The 25,327-nt window shown below is 45.8% G+C and overlaps 1 protein-coding gene and 1 long non-coding RNA gene across 2 annotated transcripts; both read right to left on the minus strand.

The window, feature by feature from the left end:
• Window positions 1–19,461: 19,461 nt before the first annotated feature.
• LOC134932891 (uncharacterized) lies at window positions 19,462–22,179 on the minus strand. Its single transcript, XM_063927731.1, has 5 exons — window positions 22,047–22,179; window positions 21,466–21,972; window positions 21,252–21,377; window positions 20,095–21,176; window positions 19,462–19,575 (listed from the first exon to the last, which is right to left on the minus strand). The coding sequence occupies exons 1-4, from the start codon at window positions 22,165–22,167 to the stop codon at window positions 20,491–20,493; spliced, it is 1,440 nt and encodes a 479-aa protein (XP_063783801.1). The 5' UTR covers window positions 22,168–22,179; the 3' UTR covers window positions 19,462–19,575; window positions 20,095–20,490.
• Window positions 22,180–22,204: 25 nt separating this feature from the next.
• Window positions 22,205–24,074, minus strand: LOC134932892 (uncharacterized). Its single transcript, XR_010179524.1, has 3 exons — window positions 23,837–24,074; window positions 22,735–22,913; window positions 22,205–22,566 (listed from the first exon to the last, which is right to left on the minus strand). It is a non-coding gene; the product is annotated as an uncharacterized LOC134932892 (long non-coding RNA).
• Window positions 24,075–25,327: the final 1,253 nt, after the last annotated feature.

The raw sequence follows: 25,327 nt of genomic DNA on the forward strand, positions 1-25,327 counted from the left end.
CTTTCACTCGCTCCTTCTCCGCTGAGTACCACGACTCACTCCAATAGTGACCACCGTGTACCCAGTGAGGCCCTATCTAGTTTCTATTTACTGGAAGTGTTAGGAGTGACTTACCTTTTCCAGTAAATATCTGCCGCTGGAGATTTTCCTGAGAGAGACCAGCGAAAACTCCCTATACACTTATACACAAATTACGCTTGCGTATGCTCTATACAGCGCTAATGAAACCGCGATTCTATGCAAAAAGCTTGTAAAAGGGGTATCAAGTTGAGCTATATATCACACCCACAAACGCGTGGTCCAATCGCACAGCGTATAGGTACTTGTTACCTATCTGCCGTACAACCACGGGTCGATGTACAAACTGCGACCCTCAGCTCGGAGCGTAACAAAAAACCTTTTTACTTCAATACTACACAATGCACAATTCCCTATTACGCTCCTCTGCAAATCTCCTCACGATTTGCGTATTTCAATCTATATTAACGTGAGTCAGCCGCATCACGCCACCAAGCCTCTACTTACTTGGTGTACCACGGGACCCGATTTCCGGGGTTCAAATCCACTCACTCCTACATTCGCTCACTCAAATACACTTTGATTTTTCTGTACAGAAAATTTTAATTCATTCAGATAGGCAGCTTTACCCCAGAGGCAATACAGTTTAAACAAAAGTTTTATACTAATCTGCTTTAGAAACCGATTAGTTTTGTGCTATTGTAGCATGGCTACTGTCCCACCTTTGAACTAAACGACACTATTGTGTAATTTGTACTTATCGCCCGTACTTCTTATGCACTTTGCGTAAACACGTGACCGTGCGTGTCTTTTTACGCTGCTTGCGCAGTCCTGTACTTTGTCCGAGACACGTGTACAAAACCGTGCGTCTGCAGTAAAACAAATCCCACAACTTCTATAAATGTGAGCAATGCTAACTATGGGGGTGATTCCGAGTTGTTCGCTCGCTAGCTGCTTTTAGCAGCATTGCACACGATAAGCCACCGCCCTCTGGGAGTGTATCTTAGCTTAGCAGAATTGCGAACGAAAGATTAGCAGAATTGCGAATAGAAATTTCTTAGCAGTTTCTGAGTAGCTCCAGACTTACTCAGCCATTGCGACCAGCTCAGTCCTTTTCGTTCCTGGTTTGACGTCACAAACACACCCAGCGTTTGCCCAACCACTCCCCCGTTTCTCCAGCCACTCCTGCATTTTGCAACTCGAACGCCTGCGTTTTTCCGCACACTCCCATAAAACGTCCAGTTTCCGCCCAGAAACACCCACTTCCTGTCAATCACACTACGATCAGCACAGCGATGAAAAAGCTTCGTTATGCTGTGAGTAAAATACCTAACGTTTGTGTAAAATAACTAAGCGCATGCGCTCTGTGAACCTTGCGCATGCGCAGTAAGCGACTAATCGCAGTATAACAAAAATCGGCAATGAGCGAACAACTTGGAATGACCCCCAATAATCGCTCACTTAACACAACACCCAGTTTTTTCTGTATAAACCTTTACAACCAGGCCAGACTGAGTTTGTGTCTTTACACTTACTTCCTTAAACATTTATTTATTTTATTATTTTTTAACTATATAGCAACAAATATCTCTGGTTTCACACAGATCTAAATGAAATTAGCAATCTGAGTTTTATGGCAACAATGTGAGAGGGTATGCAAAGTATGGGTGCCTTTTGTGTACGCTATTTGGCGCCAAAAAAAATTCACAGATTTTTAAATAGCTTTTTTCCTGTTGTATTACGGGTACTACCAGCACCCCTGCAAACCATACAGAGCAGGCGTCATCTAATCAGCACACAAGTAGGCTTTTCAGTGCATCCATCGACCACGAAAAGGTTACGTAGGATACTTTCTTTCCGCCCTTTGCTGATAGATTAAGTCTGCTATGACCTGTTAGGCTGTGAGTATGTGGAAATCGGACGATGCCCCCAATTGTAAACGCTGATTTACATACAGGACTAAAAGCAACACTTTAAAAAGACATTTCATACACTTTAAATGAAGCCGCTGCGGCCGCTATACTTAATCCACAATCTACGTACTTATTACACCATTAGCGTACAGAGTCCCGTACCGTGTACGGACTTTGCGTGCAAATGCCGTGCTGGCTGTACAAAGTACACACAGCGCGTACACACCCAAAGTTACACAGTGAACCCTTAACAGATATGCATGTAATACACTTTAAACCTTAGCAGGGAAAGGAAAACACGACACCAGATTTGTATTTAAACTGCTGGGTTCCGACACCACAGCATATTATTACTGAGAGGGGGTTACAATCACAAAGCAATACAATACAATAGAATAATGGCTACAGTCAATGGTACATACTTGTTTGAATTTCGCCGCGCTACCCAGTCTGGTCCTCGGTCATCTAGATAGATAACTTTGTGAGTCTTGAGAGAGAGAGAGAGAGAGAGAGAGAGAGAGAGAGAAGAGACCATGCCTGCAGCTGGCTCCTTTTATACAATCTTTCAAAACTTAACACAATGGATACTGTAATCTCTTTGTCCATTGGACACAGGGATTGTCATTTACAGTACTGGAGAGGTCATAGGTTGGTTTGAATAGGTGGGCGATGTCTGTACAAGATGCACTTGTGGGTGGTCTCCTCTGGGCTTCCGCCGCATACCCAATGTACAGTAAATACAGTTTATATCTATATTCTGCTCCTGCACATAACTATTCGCAGGAACGTGCCATCTTCTGCGAACCAACACTGGAATATTACCCTTAAAATACCCTACAGCTGGATACCAAACACCACCTTATAACCTTGTTCTGTCCCCTCCTATCCTGTAAAGGTGAATCCCTTTGTTCTGATACCATTTAAACTGTTGTAACTTGCTGGTGTGATGCAGGGAGACTATGTGTACATTGTGCACTATTTGGATTAAATATGTAATCTGTTTTGATAGCTTTTCCATGCGTCCACAAACCCTACCGTAAATACTCATACCATGCGCTAATGCGCAGGACCGCGGGAGCGACCATACGCAAATTGCGAATATGCGCATGCACGGCAGAACAAGTACACGCACGGAGGCCATCTGTGTGTAGTTTGTACGTGATGTGTGTATTGCAATATTTTTCGACTTCGTTAATATATATATATATATATATATATATATATAGGTGTATATACGGTATATATATGTGTAGATATGTATATATATATATATATATATACACACACACACACACACACACACACACACACACACACACACACACACACACAGACACACTAGTTTTACGGACCCAGCATATACTGGGCCACCTCAGTCCCCACCCCCGTGCTTGGCTACACCCAGTTCTGGAAACCCCCCCATGCAAATCCTGCATTTGCCACTGACACCGCCTGCAATCCCAGGATTTTGCGCGCTCCTGTGCAAAATCCCGGGATATTTCAGGCAGTGTAAAAGGGGTATTAGTGTCAGGTTTGCTATAGTTTTAAAACTGATGCACATTGCCGACTGTTTGTAGTGGCTAAATATAGTATTAACTAAGCATTGGTTTAACACTGTCTTGAAAATTGCCATCAATGCTCAAAGGTTTCGTGATGCACAAAACCTCACCATCTTACTCACTGCCAATGGAAGCCATTGTCAGATGAGATTGCTAAAGAAATTGAAAGCGCACGAAAAAACAATGAACACTCCCTGGTTCTTGTCTGTTGGTTTTCGCACCCTACATGCAATTTTGTCATCACACTCTCTATATGAACCACCCCAAACTGCTAAATTCTTTGGCAATGTATGAGTGAAGTGGCTTGCTAGAGGTTTTGGAGTATGGAAGTTTTTCTGGTGCCAACCCTCTGGCTTTAATCCTTCCTCAAATTTCTTATGTATGGATGACTGCCTGAGTATAAAGTTATTGTGACATGAGCCATGATAGCCAGCTATAATCCTTATTATTTGTAGGTTTGCATCATAGAACACTTGCTTATTAAGGGTCTGATATTGACCCGGGAACTAAGCAACAACAAAAAAATCATCTTGTAGGCGAGGCAGATTTAAAATGTGCAAAGAGCTTTAGGGGTTTAGTTACGAAGAATCGGGTTGTAAAACCAGACACCTCTGGTAAAGAACAATGCTTTACTAGCAAGACACAGCTAGTAAAAGCATTGACCTTTTACATATCAGGCATAAACACTTAGAAGTGTCAAGTTTTACACCCTGATTCTTCGTAAATAAACCTCTTAAATTTGGGAGGGGCATGTCCACAATCAAATCTAAATAGCAGTGTAAAAATAAATATGTCCAGAGTTTGTGCGCAACATGCAAAAGCAGCCAGTATTTACCCTACATGTAAAAATTAAATACATTTGCACCCCTTGCATTGCAATATGGTTTGGTCCAGATGCAAAGGTACTCCTGTTTTTTTCCCCTCCCAAATCAGAATCAGACTCTGACTAAGCATGATGCATGTTTATAAAGAACTCCGCCTTCTGCCTAGGTGGTCTCAGAGATTTGCGATCTGATAGTCACCGCCCAGACAGAGTGAAAATCCGACCTGTGCAAGTCTGCGTATGCAGCGGCAAATCTGTTCGCAACTCACTATCGAATGTTTATTCCAGTCTGTGCATAGCCCTAGACTTTCTACAGTGCGAAAGAAACAGACTGATCGGGCCGGAGCTCACGTCACACATCCTCCCTAAAAACGCTTGGGGACACCTGTGTTTTTTCCAGACACTCCCAGAAAATGGCCAGTTTCCACCCCCAAACGTCAGCTTCCTGTCAATCAACCTGCATTCGCCTAGCATTAAAAAAAGACTGATTTCTTTTGCAGTTTGGCCTTGCGCATGCACTTTTACGATACGTACGCATGCGCAGTCTATATATATATATATATATATATATATATATATATAAAAAAGTCTGTGTTTACAGGAGGATGCAGAAAAGCACAGGAACCAATGTCTAAAGACCAATCAGTCTTCCCCATGCCTTAACCCATGCCTTACCCCATGTGTCACGGGATATATAAACACGGGGGGACAGTGGGACATATATACACGGGGAGACAGTGGAACATATGTACACGGGGTGACAGTGGAACATATGTACACGGGGTGACAGTGGTACATATGTACATGGGGAGACAGTGGGACATACACACAGGGTGGCAGTGGGACATGAACACAGGGTGACAGTGGGACATTTACACGGGATGGCAGTGGGTCATGCACTTGGGGTGACAGTGGGTCATGCACGGGGTCTGTCAGTTCTGCCAGTCACCATATTACTGGGTCCTTAACCCCTGCTGGCCCTCACCTCATTAGGCACTGACCTGAATAGCTCTTTTGAAGTCGAAGCAGCTTTCTTCCCATCACTGTCCAGTCCTACTGCTCCCAGGCCTATGGGTAGGAGTGAGTCAGCTCTACAAGGCTGCCAGTGACTGCTGTTTTACTGGTTGCATAGGGGGTCCTATGCAGAGCCTGGCACATTGCTAGCTTATCATGTATAGCAGCGGGTGTTTAGCAATAAAGTTTGCAGTGGCCGGCGGCATTTGCGCATGGTTGGTGGTCTGGGAAACCGTCCACGTTGCTCTGAACTCCAGATGGACCTGCCCCCTTCTTCACCACAGCCAGCACGGCCAGTGTGATACACTCAGCCAGCGCTGGCTTGCCTTCCATACAGCTGGGCGGACAGTCCCAGGACACCGCAAGGGTAGGGGAAGGAGCAGGCCAAGGGGAAAGTGATCCAGCATCCGGGCGTACCAATCCATACATGGATTCTGATATATAGATTTTTTTACACGTAACATTCCCCATCTTAACTTAAGCTAGCCATACACCTAAAGATTTATTGTCCAACCTGGTTGGTTGGAATGAAAATCTGGTAATGACAATTGACCATTTGCTCTGAAATGTCAGAAAACTGACAAATTGGTTAAATACTTTTGATTTAACCAATTTGTCCGAATGACTGTTTTGTCATATTTCTGACAGATTGGTTAGATTTATGTGTGACAGTGTGTGTGCGTATGCGGAAACCCCTCCATGAAAATCCTGCTTTTGCCCCTGGCAATAACGGCAGCAAGCTCCTGCTGCACCTTATTGCTTTACAGAGAAACATATAGTACATATGGGTAAATTCTTTTTTTTTTTTTTTAAACTTATTGAGGGGACTGATTTTCTACTACAGTAATTGTCAAACTCAGTTCCCCTAAACCTTAAGGCTGAGGCCACACATAGCAGTTTAGGAAGGAGCCTGCACATGGTATTGTATGCGGCTGTCTACACTTATCCTGCTGAACGGCTCCCACCATGTGCAGCCGGTTCAGAAGCATGACAGGACAGCCAGATGACAAGTACAACACATACATTTGTATGAGTGTACACAGAGCGGTAGAACCGCAAACACACCTGCCAGAAGCTTTCAGTATTGGAAGCAGGAAGTCTTTGGCTCAGGTGTAACTACAGGTCCTGTTCAACTGCATCCTGCTAAAACACAATGGGGGTCATTCCGAGATGATCATAGCTGTGCTAAATTTAGCACAGCTACAATCATCTTCCCTGACATGCGGGGGGGAGGGGGGGGGGGGGGGGGACGACTAGCACAGGGCTAGTCCGCCCAGCATGTCAGTCCTGCCCCCCCAGCACAAATACAAAAGCATCGTACAGCGGCGATGCTTTTGTATTTGTGGAGTAACTCCTGGTCAGCACATCTCCTGCGGCTGACCGGGAGTTGATTGTCGCTGCCACTGGCCGCAGCGGCTGCGTGAGACGTCACGCAGCCACCACGGCCCTCCCCCACAATGGTCCGGCCACGCCTGTGTTGGCCAGACCATGCCCCCCTAAACGGCGGCGTAATGCCGCCGTCCAGCCCCCTCCTGCCCTGCGACTGCCTCTGCCTGTCAATCAGGCAGAGGCGATCGCTACTGAACGACGGCCTTCAGCCATCCGGCATGCGCTGGTGCACTGCGGCGCTGGCGTATGCACAATTCCAACCCGATCGCTGCGCTGCCATAAACTGCAACGAGTGATCGGGTCGGAATGACCCCCAATGTGTGGCCTCATGTGTGAACCCAAAAAGGTGTATCCTGCCAAACAGGTCCTGTTCAGCTGCATTCTGCTAAAATGCTCTGTGTGGCCCCAGCCTTAAAGTACAGATGGAGTCACGCTAGTTGTGGCTCCGTCTGTGCCTGGGTGCGACCACCCATGCGCGCCTATCGAAAAGTATGTAAGTTATCTTATGCATATTATCTGTCTTTCTAAACTATGAAATGACATCCCTATTCTGCTCACTACAGTTCTCTCTTAAGCAAACTCATGTATGTTTTTTGATGTAATGATTTACTTGGAATTGGCATTGCATGTGTGGGGAAGTTGCTCAGTGAAACATAGTTTATTATTGCATGCTGTCTGGTGTTTACCTCCTTTGATCATTTGGCCATTGTGGTCAGGTGTACTATATCTTTACATTTAGAGAGGTGTCGTGGTGTAAAGGACAGAGTGTGATTCCTGATTAGTAAAAAAAAACAAATACCAAACACTGAGCAACATCACCAAACAGGTAATTTCAACTTTAAACTTGTCATTTATTTTGTACTGTCTGGACATGGCTACTAATAACAGATGCACAAACAAAATTCTTAAAGCTATGTGTGCAAATGCCAGGAGCTTAGGAGACAATTCCAGAGCTAATTGCGATAATGACAAGAGATAACCTGGCTATTGTGGCAATTACAGAGTCATGGTGCAATTAGAATCATGACTGGGACCTAGCTATACCAGGATACAATTTATTTAGGAAGGATCGAATGGGAAGAATAGGAGGAGGGGTAGCAATGTATGTGGAAAAAGAAGCATAAATGCTACTTTAATACAAAATATTGAAGACAAAATTGAGGCCCTTTTGGTCACCACAGAAACCGGGGAGAAGGACATTATTTGCATTTGGGTGATCTATGACCACCATGCCAGGGACAGGATTTGGACAGGAACCTATTGATGGACACCACAAAAATGGCTTTAAAGGGAGAAGTCATAATCATGGGAGACTTTAATTTACCTGATGTAAATTGGAAGGGGTCTTTTGCAAGTTCTGCTACAAGTGGCAAATTTCTAAATTCCTTACAGGGAGCATCTCTCAAGCAACTGGTGAGGGAGCCCACTCGCAAAGACTCTATATAATATATAATTCTTACAAATGGTGACAGGATATCAGACATACATGTGGGTTAGCACCTGGGATCCAGTGATCATCAAGCAGTATGGTTTAGTATAAAGACAGGATCCAACTCCTGTCACACAAAAACAAAGTGTTGGATTTTAGAAATGCTCACTTTGCAAAAATGGGGAGATGTTTAAGTGATTCATTGGTGGACTGGAGGAACTTGGAAAGAGTGCAGGACAGGTAGGAAAAACTGAAAAGTGCAATACTAAGGGCAATAGACCTTTGTATTAAAAGGGTTAGGAAAAGCACCAGGAAAAGGAAGCCAGTGTGTTTCACAAAAGAAGTATCAACTAGTGTGAAAGTAAAAAAGATGGCTTTTAGGAAATACAAACAGACTCAAAATAATAACGGCAAAGAGGTGTATCTTGACAGATGGAAGGATGCTAAGAAAGTGATCAGACGTGCAAAGGCAGAAGCTGACGAGAAAATTGCTCAGTCAGTAGATAAAGGGGGCAAAACTTTTTTTAAGTATATTAATGAAAGGAGAAAATCAAATGGAGGAATAATAAGTCTTAAGACTGAGAGTGAGAATTTGGTGGAGGGAGACAAGGCAATAGCAGATCACCTTAATAATTATTTTTGCTCAGTATCTACTACAGAAGGAGCATGGAAGGGGCCACAGTTAAGTTGCAAAGACATTCATAAAAATAAGGTAGATGAAAGTACATTTACAGAGGAGAAGGTCCTAATAGAACTTTCAAAACTAAAAGTTGATAAATCAATGGGGCCAGATGGAATACACCCAATGATACTAAAAGAGCTAAAAGATGTGCTGGTGGCACTATTAACATAATTATTTAACCAGTCACTAAATACAGGTGCCCTTCCAGAGGACTGGAAAAGAGTGAATGTAGTTCCACTGTTCAAAAGTGGAAGCAAGGAAGAAGAAAGTAACTACAGACCAGTAAGTCTTACATCAGCAGTAGGGAAAGTAATGGAAAAACTATTAAAATAAAGAGTTGTGGAATATCTTAAATCAAACAACTTACAGGATCCAAAACAGCATGGATTTACTGGTGGGAGATCATGCCAAACAAATCTTATTGAATTTTTTGACTCTGTGATGAAAATAATAGATCAAGGGGGAGCTGTAGATGTAGCATATCTAGACTTTAGTAAGGCATTTGACACTGTCCCACATCGCAGACTGCTAAATAAACTTGAAAGCTTTGGGTTGGATTATAAAATAGTTAAATGGATAAGAACCTGGTTGCAGGATAGGAAACAGACAGTTGTAGTAAATGGAGTACAATCTATGGAGGGAAATGTTACCAGTGGAGTATCCCAGAGATCTGTACTTGGACCAGTTCTCTTTAATATCTTTGTTGGTGACATTGCAAATGGTATTGAAGGAAAAGTATGCCTTTTTGCAGATGATTCAAAGATATGCAACAGGGTAGACATACCGGGAGGGGTAAAACAAATGATTAATGACCTAGGTAGGCTTGAGAAATGGTAAAGAACATTTCAACTACAGTTTAATGCTAAAAAATGCAAAACCATGCACTTGGGTCTCAAAAACCCAAAGGCTAAATATAGTATCAAGGGTACTATAATAGAAACTACTGAGGAGGAAAGGGATTTAGGAGTCACTATTTCAAGTGACTTGAAGGCAGGAAAGCAATGCAACAAAGCAATGAGGAAGGCAAGTCAGATGCTTGGTTGCATAGGGACAGGAATCAGTAGCAGGAAAAAAGAAGTAATAATGCCACTGTATAGGTCATTGGTACAGCCTCATCTGGAATACTGTGTCCGGTTCTGGAGACCATGGGGTATATGCAATTGTGGTCGAATTCCCGAAATTGTCGAATTTCGGGTCATTTTCGACCAAAAAAAAAATTCCCCTATGCAATCCAGTGCTTTCCGACCAAAAAACGGACTTTCAAAATTCGACTTTTTGAAATTCGAATTTTTGCAAATTCGACTTTTCTGCAATGATACAAGTGCTGCAATTCGACCAAAGCATATTCAATTCAAGTTTTGAAATTCGACAGCAGTGCTTTTAGACAGCAAATTCGTCATTTTCAATCCGCCACACTTTGGAGGGTGAAAACAAATAAAAAAATTTTAAACATGTTTTTTTTGGTGTTTTTTTTTTTGGGAATAGCAGATCTATTTATATTAGAAGGGATTAGGTACTTTTTTTTTTTTTTTTGGGAGGCACAAATATTATTTATATATTTTTTAAAATATTATTATTATTTTTTTTTTATGCTGGAAGGGTAAAATCATAAAAAAAAATGGCGTGGGGTCCCCCCTCCAAAGCATAACCAGCCTCGGGCTCATTGAGCTGGTCCTGGTTCTAAAAATGCGGGGAAAAAATTGACAGGGGATCCCCCGTATTTTTAAAACCAGCACCGGGCTCTGCGCCTGGTGCTGGTGCCAAAAATACGGGGGACAAAAAGAGTAGGGGTCCCCCGTATTTTTAACACCAGCATCGGGCTCCACTAGCTGGACAGATAATGCCACAGCCGGGGGTCACTTTTATGCCGTGCCCTGCGGCCGTGGCATCAAATATCCAACTAGTCACCCCTGGCCGGGGTACCCTGGGGGAGTGGGGACCCCTTCAATCAAGGGGTCCCCCCCCCCAGCCACCCAAGGGCCAGGGGTGAAGCCCGAGGCTGTCCCCCCCCCATCCAATGGGCTGCGGATGGGGGGGCTGATAGCCTTTGTGATAATAAAAAGATATTGTTTTTTCCAATAGTACTACAAGTCCCAGCAAGCCTCCCCCGCAAGCTGGTACTTGGAGAACCACAAGTACCAGCATGCGGGAGAAAAACGGGCCCGCTGGTACCTGTAGTACTACTAGGAAAAAAATACCCAAATAAAAACAGGACACACACACCGTCGACAGTAAAACTTTATTTCATACGTCGACACACACATACTTACCTATGTTCACACGCCGACATCGGTCCTCTTCTCCATGTAGAATCCACGGATACCTGTAAAGAAAAGTTCAAAATACTCACCTCAACCATGGTCCAGAGATAAATCCACGGACTTGGCAAAATAAGAAAACGCAAATACCCGCACCAAAAACGGACTGAAAGGGGTCCCATGCTGACACATGGGACACCTTTCCACGAATGAGACCAGTCAGTGACAGCTGTCACTGACAGGTCTCTAAGCCAATCAGGAAGCGCAACTTCGTTGCGCTCACCTGATTGGCTGAGCGCTGTCTGCACTGTGACAGCGCATCGCACAGCTCCCTCCATTATATTCAATGGTGGGAACTTAGCGGCTAGCGGTGAGGTCACCCGCCGGTCAGCGGCTGACCGGCGGGTGACCCCACCGCTACCCGCAAAGTTCCCACCATTGAAAGTAATGGAGCGGCTTTGCGATGCGCTGTCACAGTACAGACAGCGGACAGCCAATCAGGTGAGCGCCACGGAAGTAGCGCTTCCTGATTGGCTGAAGGGACGTCAGTGACAGGAGTCACGTGATGTCCCGGCATTCGGGAGAAAGGGGTCTGATGTGAAAACATTGGACCCCTTTCTAGTCCGGTATGGATCGGTGTTCGGTTTGTTTTTTTGCCAAGAACGTGGATTTACCTCTGGACGTGGATGTACCTCTGGACGCTGGAAGGTGAGTATAATTTTTTCACAGGTACCCTCGGATCGTCGGCGACCGTGGCAGTCGGCGTGTCAACATAGGTAAGTATGTGTGTGTCGGCAGTATGTAATAAAGTTGTACAAGTCACGGTGTCTGTGTCCTGTTTATATTTGGGTATTTTTTTTCCAGTAGTACTACAGGTACCAGCGGGCCCGTTTTTCTCCCGCATGCTGGTACTTGTGGTTCTCCAAGTACCAGCTTGCGGGGGAGGCTTGCTGGGACTTGTAGTACTAATGGAAAAAACAATATCTTTTTATTATCACAAAGGCTATCAGCCCCCCCATCCGCAGCCCATTGGATGGGGGGGGGACAGCCTCGGGCTTCACCCCTGGCCCTTGGGTGGCTGGGGGGGGGGGGACCCCTTGATTGAAGGGGTCCCCACTCCCCCAGGGTACCCCGGCCAGGGGTGACTAGTTGGATATTTGATGCCACGGCCGCAGGGCACGGCATAAAAGTGACCCCCGGCTGTGGCATTATCTGTCCAGCTAGTGGAGCCCGATGCTGGTGTTAAAAATACGGGGGACCCCTACTCTTTTTGTCCCCCGTATTTTTGGCACCAGCATCAGGCGCAGAGCCCGGTGCTGGTTTTAAAAATACGGGGGATCCCTGGCCAATTTTTCCCCTGCATTTTTAGAACCAGGACCAGCTCAAAGAGCCCGAGGCTGGTTATGCTTTGGAGGGGGGACCCCACGCCATTTTTTTTTCGGGTTTTTCACGTTTTTTCCCGTTTTTTAAAATCGCGGCAAAATCCGCCAAATCGGCCGATTTTCGCCCGCGATTCTGGCGAATCCGTTTTTCATTGAATATGGTGAATCCCGGCAGGCACCTGCCGGGATTCACCTGGCGAATTTGGTCGAATTAAAAAACGGCGATAATTGCCGCGAATTCTACCGCAATTGCATACACCCCCATATCTCCAGAAGGATATAAATACATTAGAGAGTGTACAAAGAAGGGCAACTAAAATGGTGCATAGCCTACATCACAAAACTTACCCAGAAAGACTAAAAGATCTTAACATGTATAGTTTGGAGGAGTGAAGGGAAAGGGGGGACATGATAGAAACTTTCAAATACTGTATATCAAGGGTTTTAACAAAGTACAGGAGGGAAACATTCTTCAAAGGAAGAGAAGTATTAGAGCTTGAGGACATACACTGAGACTGGAGGGGGGAGGTTCAGGGGAACTTTAAGGAAAAATTACTTCACAGAAAGGGTAGTGGATAATTGGAGTAGCCTTCCATCAGAGGTGGTATAGGCTAAGACTGTAGAGCAATTTAAACATGCTTGGGATAGGCATATGAATATCCTTACAAAGAATTATGGTTCAAAAAGGGTTGCGATTACCTAAAGGATAAAAAAAAAGGGGCAGACTAGATGGGCCAAGTGGTTCTTATCTGCCGACAAATTCTATGTTTCTAAGTTTCTATGTTTACAGCGTCTCCGGGCGGGCGTGCGCGCCCGTGATGGAGACGCTCCCCATTCACTAGAATGGGAGAGCATCTCCATCCAGGCAGCGCATGCCCGGACGGAGATGCTCTCCCATTCATAGAATGGGAGAGCGTCTCTATGCACTCCCAGCGTGACTAGGCGGATGGATCACCTAGTCACGCCGGGAGTGCACGCCTGCAATGGAGCCACCTCAGATAAGCACGGCTCCATCTATACATGTTTTCTAGACCACCTGTGGATCTTTGAATATGTGACGCAGCGTCTCTTCCCCATGCTTCCCGCCCCCTTTTCATACTGCCGATGGAAGAGCCAGCTCTGTGGACATTCCAGATGTCAGTGGGGGGAGGACCCAGCAGCAGCTGCCAAGGACCCAGGAGCAGCAGCAGCTGAGGATCCGCTGGGAGCGTGTGACAGGAGGCAGCAGTATGTGCTCCCAGTACTTCTGCAGTGCATGCTGTAACCCAGCAGCTGGCTACCACCCGGTACTGTGTCTATCCTTCCTCTCCTCTTCTCACTCCATACAGTCCCCTGGCAGGAAATGCCCTCCCTTCCCCGTGCCATGTGTTATCCTATGCCCCCCTTTGCCATATACTCATATATTACCCTGTGCCCCCGATGCAATGTATTAACTTGTGCCCCCAGAGGCGTAGCGTGGTGACATGACACCCGGAGCAGAGTCATGTCACGGTGTCCCCCCCCCCCCCCCCCCCCCGCACCACACACACACACGCACACACACACACACACACACACACACACATATATATATTCACACACATATAGGCATATAGGCACAGACATACAGTACATAAACACACACACATACACAGATCATACACAGATATATATAGTGACAAACATCTGCATATATACCACCTTATAAGGACTTACCTTATTGCAATCTTACCAAAAAATTTTTATCCTAAAACTTTATACAGGTTGAGTATCCCATATCCAAATATTCCGAAATATGGAATATTCCGAAATATATAATTTTTTGAGTGAGACCGAGATAGTGAAACCTTTGTTTTCTGATGGCTCAATGGCCCTCATTCTGAGTTGATCGCTCGCTAGCTGCTTTTAGCAGCAGTGCAAACGCTAAGCCGCCGCCCTCTGGGAGTGTATCTTAGCTTAGCAGAAGTGCGAACGAAAGATTAGCAGAATTGCTTGAAAATCTTTTCCTGCAGTTTCTGAGTAGCTCCAAACCTACTCCTAGATTGCGATCATTGCAGACTGTTTAGTTCCTGGTTTGACGTCACAAACACGACCTGCATTCGGCCAGCCACTCCCCCGTTTCTCCAGCCACTCCTGCGTTCTAGCCTCATACGCCTGCGTTTTTTAGCACACTCCCGGAAAACTGTCAGTTTCCGCCCAGAAACACCCACTTCCTGTCAATCACTCACCAATCAGCAGAGCGACTGAAAAGTGTTGCTCGCCCCTGTGTAAAATTGTATAGTTTTGTGTGAAATTACTTGGCGCGTGCGGCCTGCGGCCCATACGCATGTGCAGAACAGCCGATTTTTAGCCTGATCGCTATGCTGTAAAAAACGGCAGCGAGCGATCAACTCGGAATGAGGGCCAATGTACACAAACCTTGTTTAAGGGTAGATAAAAGGTCGCACAGACGGCTTCTTTTTTATACAGGTATATGTAACAATTGTTATTCGTTTATATAAGTGTCCTTTCCCATTTTTTCAATCATGTAGGTATGTACCTTTAATGCATTATTTGGGAAGTGCTCCTAGGAATAAAGTAAAGTGTATACAACCAGAAAGAGAAAAGTATTCCTTATTATGGGCACACACGGACAGTTATGTTCACGTATTTACAAAAAGTCACCTATCTTTCCATAGATGACCAATAATTCTAAAATATAACTTTTATTTATTCTCATAAAACAGATGCGAAAATATAGTGCAAGTAAAATAAATAGTGTGAAAAATAATAAAGTGAAATAAAATGCTTAGCCACTGTAATTTTCTGTTTTCTCACTATCTCTAGTGTTCTTATACAATGTTTCAGTATTTGCAACAATATAAGTTATTAAATGTCTCCTACAGACACATTTGTAACGTTTGGGCTAATAGCTCCTGTATGTAGCATTCATTCACGGTTTAATCTACCACCAATGCCTGTGTTCAGTTCTATGCTTACAGTGTGCACATCACTGTCTCATAAAGCATACTTTATTTATTATATAGACATTATGGTGGGCCTTGTGATCTCAATTTCTGCAGTGTCGAATTGGTATTTAATATAGAGAAGCTTGTGGATAACCATTAACTATCAAATTTTCCGCTGAATAAGGGAATGGGTATTATCTTATTGCTATACTGTCCTTCTTATTGATGCAGCCTCGCAAAGACCCTTCACAGTGTCACTGTGTGATATAATGTATATGTACCTCTCTCTCTATATTATTGTCTCTATACTGTATATAGACAGATTTTCCCATTCTCTCTCTATGGGGTATATGCAATAGCGGGCGAATTTCAAAAAAAGGCGAATTCCGGAACGTTTTCGCCTCAAAAAATCAATTCGCCTATGCAGTGCAGTACTTTTTCGCAAAAAAACGGACCGTCAAAATTCGCCTTTTCTCAATTCGCCTTTTTCCGCATTCGCCTTTTCTGCAATGGTACAGATGCTGCAATTCGCCTCCAGCATATTCAATTCAAGTTTGGAAATTCGCCTGCAGTGCTTTTAGACAGCAAATTCGCGATTTTCAATCCGCCACACTTTGGAGGGTGAAAACAAATAAAAAAATTTTAAACATGTTTTTTTTTGTGCTTTTTTTTTTTGGAATAGCAGATCTATTTATATTAGAAGGGATTAGGTACTTTTTTTTTTGGGGGGGGAGGCACAAATATTATTTATATATTTTTTAAAATATTTTTTTTTTTTTTTTTTTTTTATTGCTGGAACGGTAAAATCAGGAAAAAAAATGGCGTGGGGTCCCCCCTCCAAAGCATAACCAGCCTCGGGCTCATTGAGCTGGTCCTGGTTCTAAAAATGCGGGGGAAAAATTGACAGGGGATCCCCCGTATTTTTAAAACCAGCACCGGGCTCTGCGCCTGATGCTGGTGCCCAAAATACGGGGGACAAAACGAGTAGGGGTCCCCCGTATTTTTAACACCAGCATCGGGCTCCACTAGCTGGACAGATAATGCCACAGCCGGGGGTCACTTTTATGCCGTGCCCTGCGGCCGTGGCATTAAATATCCAACTAGTCACCCCTGGCCGGGGTACCCTGGGGGAGTGGGGACCCCTTCAATCAAGGGGTCCCCCCCCCCAGCCACCCAAGGGCCAGGGGTGAAGCCCGAGGCTGTCCCCCCCCCATCCAATGGGCTGCGGATGGGGGGGCTGATAGCCTTTGTGATAAAAAAAAGATATTGTTTTTTCCATTAGTACTACAAGTCCCAGCAAGCCTCCCCCGCAAGCTGGTACTTGGAGAACCACAAGTACCAGCATGCGGGAGAAGAACGGGCCCGCTGGTACCTGTAGTACTACTGGAAAAAAAATACCCAAATAAAAACAGGACACACACACCGTCGACAGTAAAACTTTATTTCACACTACCGACACACACCTACTTACCTATGTTCACACGCCGACTGCAACGATCACCGACGATCCGAGGGTACCTGTCAAAAAATTATACTCACCTTCCAGCGTCCAGAGGTCCAGGTCCAGAGGTAAATCCACGTACTTTGTAAAAAAAAAAAACGATCACCGAGCCATACCGGACTAGAAAGGGGTCCAATGTTTTCACATTACACTCCTTTCTCCCGAATGCCGGGACATCACGTGACTCCTGTCACTGATGTCCCTTCAGCCAATCAGGAAGCGCTACTGCCGTGGCGCTCACCTGATTGGTTGGACGCCGTCTGTACTCTGACAGCGCCTCGCAAAGCCGCTCCATTACTTTCAATGGTGGGAACTTAGCGGCTAGCGGTGAGGTCACCCGCCGGTCAGCGGCTGACCGGCGGGTGACCTCACCGCTAGCCGCTAAGTTCCCACCATTGAATATAATGGAGGGAGCTGTGCGATGCGCTGTCACAGCGATCAGCCAATCAGGTGAGCGCAACGAAGTTGCGCTTCCTGATTGGCTTAGAGACCTGTCAGTGACAGCTGTCACTGACAGGTCTTATTCGTGGAAAGGTGTCCCATGTGTCAGCATGGGACCCCTTTCAGTCCGTTTTTGGTGCGGGTAAATGCGTTTTATTTTTTTGCCAAGTACGTGGATTTATCTCTGGACCCTGGTTAAGGTGAGTATATTGAACTTTGCTTTTCAGGTATCCGTGGATTCTACAGGGAGAAGAGGACCGATGTCGGCGTGTGAACATAGGTAAGTATGTGTGTGTCGGTAGTGTGAAATAAAGTTTTACTGTCGACGGTGTGTGTGTCCTGTTTTTATTTGGGTATTTTTTTTCCAGTAGTACTACAGGTACCAGCGGGCCCGTTCTTCTCCCGCATGCTGGTACTTGTGGTTCTCCAAGTACCAGCTTGCGGGGGAGGCTTGCTGGGACTTGTAGTACTAATGGAAAAAACAATATCTTTTTTTTATCACAAAGGCTATCAGCCCCCCCATCCGCAGCCCATTGGATGGGGGGGGGGGGACAGCCTCGGGCTTCACCCCTGGCCTTGGGTGGCTGGGGGGGGGGGACCCCTTGATTGAAGGGGTCCCCACTCCCCCAGGGTACCCCGGCCAGGGGTGACTAGTTGGATATTTAATGCCACGGCCGCAGGGCACGGCATAAAAGTGACCCCCGGCTGTGGCATTATCTGTCCAGCTAGTGGAGCCCGATGCTGGTGTTAAAAATACGGGGGACCCCTACTCGTTTTGTCCCCCGTATTTTGGGCACCAGCATCAGGCGCAGAGCCCGGTGCTGGTTTTAAAAATACGGGAGATCCCCTGTCAATTTTTCCCCCGCATTTTTAGAACCAGGACCAGCTCAATGAGCCCGAGGCTGGTTATGCTTTGGAGGGGGGACCCCACGTCATTTTTTTTCCTGATTTTACCGTTCCAGCAATAAAAAAAAAAAAAAAATATTTTAAAAAATATATAAATAATATTTGTGCCTCCCCCCAAAAAAAAAAAAGTTCCTAATCCCTTCTAATATAAATAGATCTGCTATTCCAAAAAAAAAAAAACACCAATAAAAACATGTTTAAAATTTGTCCCGGCATTTGGGAGAAAGGGGTCTGATGTGAAAACATTGGACCCCTTTCATTAGTCCGCTGGATCGGTGTGCGTTTTTTTGTTTTGCCAAGTACGTGGATTATCTCTCTGGACCTGGATGTACCTCTGGACGCTGGAAGGTGAGTATGATTTTTTGACAGGTACCCTCGGTTCGTCGGAGATCGTTGCAGTCGGCGTGTCAACACAGGTGAGATGGATTGCCCAGAACTCCCTTTGTCCAAAATCACCCTGGCATGTCCAAAGTGCAGCCCTCCGGCACTTGCGTCACTACACATCCAAACATTCCATGAAACAGCAATGCTGGTCAGGGAATGTTTGGATGTGTAGTGACGCAAGTGCTGGAGGTTTGCATTTGGACCCACTGTTCCCCGCTTGTGTTGTGTGGACTGTATGTACCTCTTCTTTCCAGTCCCAGGGTGACACTATTACCCACATCTGGTAGCTCATACTGTTCTCTTCCACAGGTCCTGCGTTGTATCTTCCCAAGTGGCGTGGATGTGAGGAGACACGACATTTCACCTGATGTTCCATGGGAGACCCTACTGGTGATGTGGACCTGACCCTCCGCCATGTAGCAGACAACCCCCTCAGGTGAGATGTATTGCCCAAAACTCCCTTATCCAAAATCACCCTGGCATGCCCAAAGTGCAGCCCTCCGGCACTTGCGTCACTACACATCCAAACATTCCATGAAACAGCAATGCTGGTCAGGGAATGTTTGGATGTGTAGTGACGCAAGTGCTGGAGGTTTGCATTTGGACCCACTGTTCCCCGCTTGTGTTGTGTGGACTGTATGTACCTCTTCTTTCCAGTCCCAGGGTGACACTATTACCCACATCTGGTAGCTCATACTGTTCTCTTCCACAGGTCCTGCGGTGTATCTTCCCAAGTGGCGTGGATGTGAAGAGACAGATCCCCTGATGTTCCCTGGGCAATCTACTTACATACAATTCAACTGCATTACAAATTTTAATAAAAACCACAGGAAACTTCTATTTTTAAAAGTTTATTGAAGAAAATTTTTTTTTAATAAAGTTTGAAAGTTAATTAAAACAAAAAAGTAGTTTGTTCTTCTTTACATTCTTTTCTTGTGTATATAGATATCTGTGGGGAAAAGAAAAAAAAGTATATTAAAGTAAGAACACACTAAATTCATGTTCATTTTTTTCCAATTAAAATTTGTGGAACAACACATCCCAGCATGAGTCATTGCTGGGCGGTGTTGTTCTACAAAGGCATGCGGTTCAAAGTGAAAGAATGTCGTCAGTGGTCTAGCACTTTGACATGCTAACATTTGTGGAACAACACAGCCCAGCATGAGCCATTGCTGGGCGGTGTTGTTCTACAAAGGCATGCGGTTCAAAGTGAAAGAATGTCGTCAGTGGTCTAGCACTTTGACATGCTAACATTTGTGGAACAACACAGCCCAGCATGAGCCATTGCTGGGCGGTGTTGTTCTACAAAGGCATGCGGTTCAAAGTGAAAGAGTGTCGTCAGTGGTCAGCACTTTGACATGCTAACATTTGTGGAACAACACAGCCCAGCATGAGCCATTGCTGGGCGGTGTTGTTCTACAAAGGCATGCGGTTCAAAGTTTCTTGAATTAAACATGGTTCTACTCACCTTGGTACGCTCAACACAATCTTATGCCGTCCACTTCATTTTTCCTCACAAATCCTATGAATAAGTCAAAAACACAGACTAGTGAATAGTAAATTCACACAATGAAAGTCTACTGTACATCATTACAAAAAGGATTTTTTGAAGAAAAAGGGGGTATCAGAATAGCTCTTTGGCCCATCATACATGTAGCCGCAAGGAGCTTTCATCCGTTACCACACGCGCCCGCATACATGCCCGCGCATGTATGCCTACACAAAGCTCCTTGGTAGTACCCGGTCACGGGTGGGGAAGCCCAACAAAGAAAAAACAATAGTAAGAAAAACAACAAACTAATGGGAAGGGAAGACAGGGATACATGAAAAACATTTAAAATAAAATAAAATAATACGACCGGGTTTATGGTGGAAGTCTGTCCGGATCCTCTTCTTCCCCCTGATAGGGCGTGGATGTCCTGGGAGGCTGGGGAGTATGTCGACTGGCCCTCGGTGCCCATGCTGCTGAAGAATGTGCGGCTGGTGGTGGAGGCATCTGGGGGGTGGGGTACATCCCTGTATATCCCTGGTACATCTGTGACTGACTGTACTGGGATGGGACTTGAGGAAGGGTACGATGCGTCCTTGTGGCTTGAGACGGCGGATATGGTGGATCACCAGCGTGTTGATGAGCTGGTACTGGGAGCTTATCATAGATCATCTGCAGTGTGGTTGCGATGAGCTGTTGGCTGGAAGAGGAGTGTCGATGACTATCCGACATGTTCTTATTGCTTTCTGCCAAACATGTGGTTTTTTCCACAAGCTTGACCAAGGAATCGGACATGATGTTAAGTATGTTCCTATTCTCCCTACGATCTTCAATTATGATCTGTAGTATTGTGGCCGTGCTGTCGGAAATAGTCTTCTGCAGTTCATGCAGATTGTTGGACATTTTCTCCATTGTCCTCTCAATGTTGTCCAGTCTGCTTCCCACAACATTTGTGTATGTATCCTGGCGTGTCCCAATCTCTGATGCCAGGGTGTGAACCCTCTGAACAGTTGAGGGATTCTGCCCTTCCTGGATGTCTGCCACCACATTCATTTGGGCAGCTGAAAAGAAAATTAGACAATATTATCCACATTCATCATACATTTTTTGGAAGGTTCACAATTCAATTTACTCACGCAGGGATGTAGCAACTGGAGCATCCTGCACTTCCACCTCGTCATCCTCTGACGACCCCTGTAGGAGATCCGGCCTGAAGTACGAACCAATCCCCGAAGCTAGTCCGCTGCTGGTTCGTGGCACCACTGTTTGCAAAATAAATTTTGGAAAAGTTGATAAACTTTACACAACTACTGCCCCCCCCCCCCCCCCCCACAAAAAAAACAAACAAACCTTCTCCATCCTGTGATGCCGCTGCTCCAGGAGCTCCACTTGTCCTCGTTTCGGAAGACTTTTCAAGGGTCTGGCTGGATACATCTGCACGGCTGTCCTCAAACCCAAGAAAAGTTTCGTCAGTTAACCCTGTAGACTCAAACAGATCGAGTGATGGGTCCACAAGGGTTGTGTCTTGAGGCTCTTCAGTCACAGTCCCAGAGCTCCTGGAGAGACGACGATCTGGTGATGGCCTGCGCGCAGGAGCTGTAGTTTGGCGCCCATCTTGTGGTGTGGTCGCCGACGGTGTCTGGTGCACAGGTGAGAGTCTGTGCACTGATGTCGTCTGGTGCACAGGTGACCAACTGCGCGATGACGAACTGTGGCGCACAGGTGACGATCTGTGTGCTCGCGATGCTTGCGGCGCAGTTGATGGTCCGCGCGCTGCTGCCGATGCCTGCTGCACAGGTAACGGTCCATGCGCTGGCGATGTCCTGTGCGCAGGTGATGTCCTCTGGGCAGGTCTGTCTGAAAAAAAAAAAACACATTAGCACATACAAAAATTTTAAAGGGAAGTACAGCTCATGTGAATGTATTCTTACCATCAGACCTCCTTTTGGACGGCTGGTCTCCCGCCTTCCTCCGTCTTCTGGGCGGTTCTTCCTCCTCGAGAAAGCCAGCAGGACGGCTGGAGTCCACACCTCCGCGAACTCCTTCGACCATGGCAGGGTTCAAGCGCCTTCCAATAACGTTCTCCCAGGATAGCCACTTCAAATTGAGAGCCGGGCCACCTCCCGTAGCTGTCTCATGTCGGCGCTGAATCCCCATCTTCTTCTTGGTCTGTCTGCGGCAATCACTGTACCGCTTCAAGCAATTTTGGGTGCTCCGACGGTTTCCAGAAATTGCAGTTACTTGACTGGCGATGGATTCCCAGATGTTCCGCTTTACCTTAAATGCTGTTTTCTGTGCCCTTGATCCATACAAAACGTCGTAGGACCTGTCGACGCAATCCACTAGGACACAGTTTTCCGCCTCAGTGTATCTGGGTCCACGCGGCTTTTTCTGTCCTGCTTCTTCACCAGAGGCTTCCTCCTCCGACTGCTCCTCTGGCTGGCTTCTTGCCTTTAGGGATTAAAAAAAATATAAATTTTTTTTATTAAGATCGGTATGTACCTGTGAGTGTCAGTATCCCTGGCATTGCGCACCTATTACAGTAGGTGTGCATGGCATTGCACAAACTACAGTGGGTAAAGTTTGATGCTATTTGTGTCTGCAGGTGTGGTTAAGTACCTTTTTACTAGGCTTTTTCTTGGACTTCTCATGGGCCCTTGACGACCGCGGCTGGTCACTAGATGCCTGGTCGGTCGCATCCGCCTCCTGGGTTGGCTCCCACTCCTCATTGCTTTGCAGGGATAGATCCGAGGGGGTGGGGGAAGGGGCGGATCGGGTTTGTTTGTCCCTTGACATCTCTGTTATAAAAAAAAAATACATACATGTATAAATGGCTGACCCTCACAAAATGGCTGCCCCTTACAAAATGGCTGCCCCTCACAAAATGTCGACCAGGCTATCGACTAAACTTGCTCCAAATCACCCCAAAATGGCCAGAAAGCATCCCTGCACACTCAGGAGTCACCCCACAGCAAAATTAGGCGGGAAAACACATGTTTGCAAAACAGTCAGCAGCACATGTCGACCTGGCTGTCGACTAAACTTGCTCCAAATCACCCCAAAATGGCCAGAAAGCATCCCTGCACACTCAGGAGTCACCCCACAGCAAAATTAGGCGGGAAAACACATGTTTGCAAAACAGTCAGCAGCACATGTCGACCTGGCTGTCGACTAAACTTGCTCCAAATCACCCCAAAATGGCCAGAAAGCATCCCTGCACACTCAGGAGGCACCCCACAGCAAAATTAGGCGGGAAAACACATGTTTGCAAAACAGTCAGCAGCACATGTCGACCTGGCTGTCGACTAAACTTGCTCCAAATCACCCCAAAATGGCCAGAAAGCATCCCTGCACACTCAGGAGGCACCCCACAGCAAAATTAGGCGGGAAAACACGTTTGCAAAACAGTCAGCAGCACATGTCGACCAGGCTGTCGACTAAACTTGCTCCAAATCACCCCAAAATGGCCAGAAAGCATCCCAACACACTCAGGGGGTACACCAATGCTAATAGAAGACCCAAAAAAGTCAATTAAAGAAAAAAAAAAAAACGTGAAAAACTACCCCAAAACACAAGTCTCCCCCTAAAAATGCAGCAACACAAGCAAGGGGCTATACACATACCTGCACACATACACAAACACCCCATGTACACCTCATGGCAACCCCCACTACACAAACACATACATACATGCAACACCAGACACACATGTGGTACTTACCTACAACTGTAGTAAAAGCTCCTAAAATGGCTCTGCTCCGGGGTAACAGGAATCCTCCTGACTGTCCTGGAATAAAGCCTGCTGGGGTGTCCAAAGATATCCACAGCAAACAACCAAATTGCTAGCTCTGCACCTCCTCACACCTCTCTGCAGGTTCACAAAATGGCTGCAGAGCACATGCAACAAACAAGCCCTAATATAGTGCTGCTTTGGAAGGGAAGGCGAATTCAGTACGCCCACTGCTCGCCGATTGGCCGGAATCCGCCTGCGGGAGGGGCGAATCAGTTTTTCATTGAATATTGCGAATTCAGGGTCCCGGCGACAGGGCTGCGGCTGGCGATAGCGGGCGAATCATACAGAGGCGGATCTAATGACGCGATTCGCCCGCTATTGCATATACTCCTATATCTCATATGGATATGCTAAGTTGTTAATCATGCATTTGTTTAGGAATCCCCATTCCCCAGGGTGACAGTGCCCTCATCCCATATAGCACTGCCCTATTATCTCATTACAGGTATACTGATACCAGCATAAATTCACGTATATAAGTTATAGAGTTTGTGGTATAGCTGTTACAAATTTATCTCAATTGGGTGAGGGTAATTTATTAACATGGGTCGAATGAAAGATACTTTGTTAGTATGGTTCAACAATAAGCTCTCATCACAATTACACTCTGTGCTTTTATATCATGCTAACACAATGTATCATGCAGCTCTCCTATCTCCCCTAATTTCTGTGCTCCCTGCTGGCTGCAGCTCCCGTCTACGGAATCTCATATGTGTGCTGGCGGTGTCCCTTATTTGTGGTCTGTTTCAAGCCCAACACTGCAGTGGGTTAGGTCGGAAGTCTCTGTCCCTAACGCCGCTGGTCTCAGCGCACAACCACCAGCTGCGGCTCCCGTCTCTGGGACCACCCGTGTGGCTGCTTGCGCCTGACACTATAGTACTGTCTCTGGTGTGGTATGGGGGCAGCCGCTTCTCAAACTGACAGCGCACCTAGTGTGTACCAGTGGCGGATCTAGACTTAACTTTTAGGGGGGGCGGTTTAAGAATTATGACTCCTCCCCCTAATCATAGCCCCTCCCACTTAGTAATGCCCTTCCCGTTCGCTTCTAAAATTTCCTATTGTTGCCATTACTAATAAAATGTTGCCAGTTAGTGGAGAGAACCCTGCGCACTGGTGATACAGACTGGCGAATCACCATTCCTTCCATCAGGGGTGGTAGAGGATAAGACAGTAGGGCATTTTAAACATGCATGGGATAGACATAAGGATATTCTTACAAAGAAATAAGGATCAGATAAGGTTAGAGATAAAAAATAATGTAAAAAAAAAAAGAAAGAAAAAAAAGGGGCAGACTAGCTGGGCCAAGTGGTTCTTATTTGCCGACAAATTCTGTTTCTACAGCACACAGAATGAGCCGAAATTCCCATTATAGCACGCTGTATGAGCCGAAATTCCCATTATAGCACACTGAATGAGGCG

The sequence above is a fragment of the Pseudophryne corroboree genome, chromosome 6 (assembly GCF_028390025.1).
Source record: "Pseudophryne corroboree isolate aPseCor3 chromosome 6, aPseCor3.hap2, whole genome shotgun sequence".
NCBI lineage: Eukaryota > Metazoa > Chordata > Amphibia > Anura > Myobatrachidae > Pseudophryne > Pseudophryne corroboree.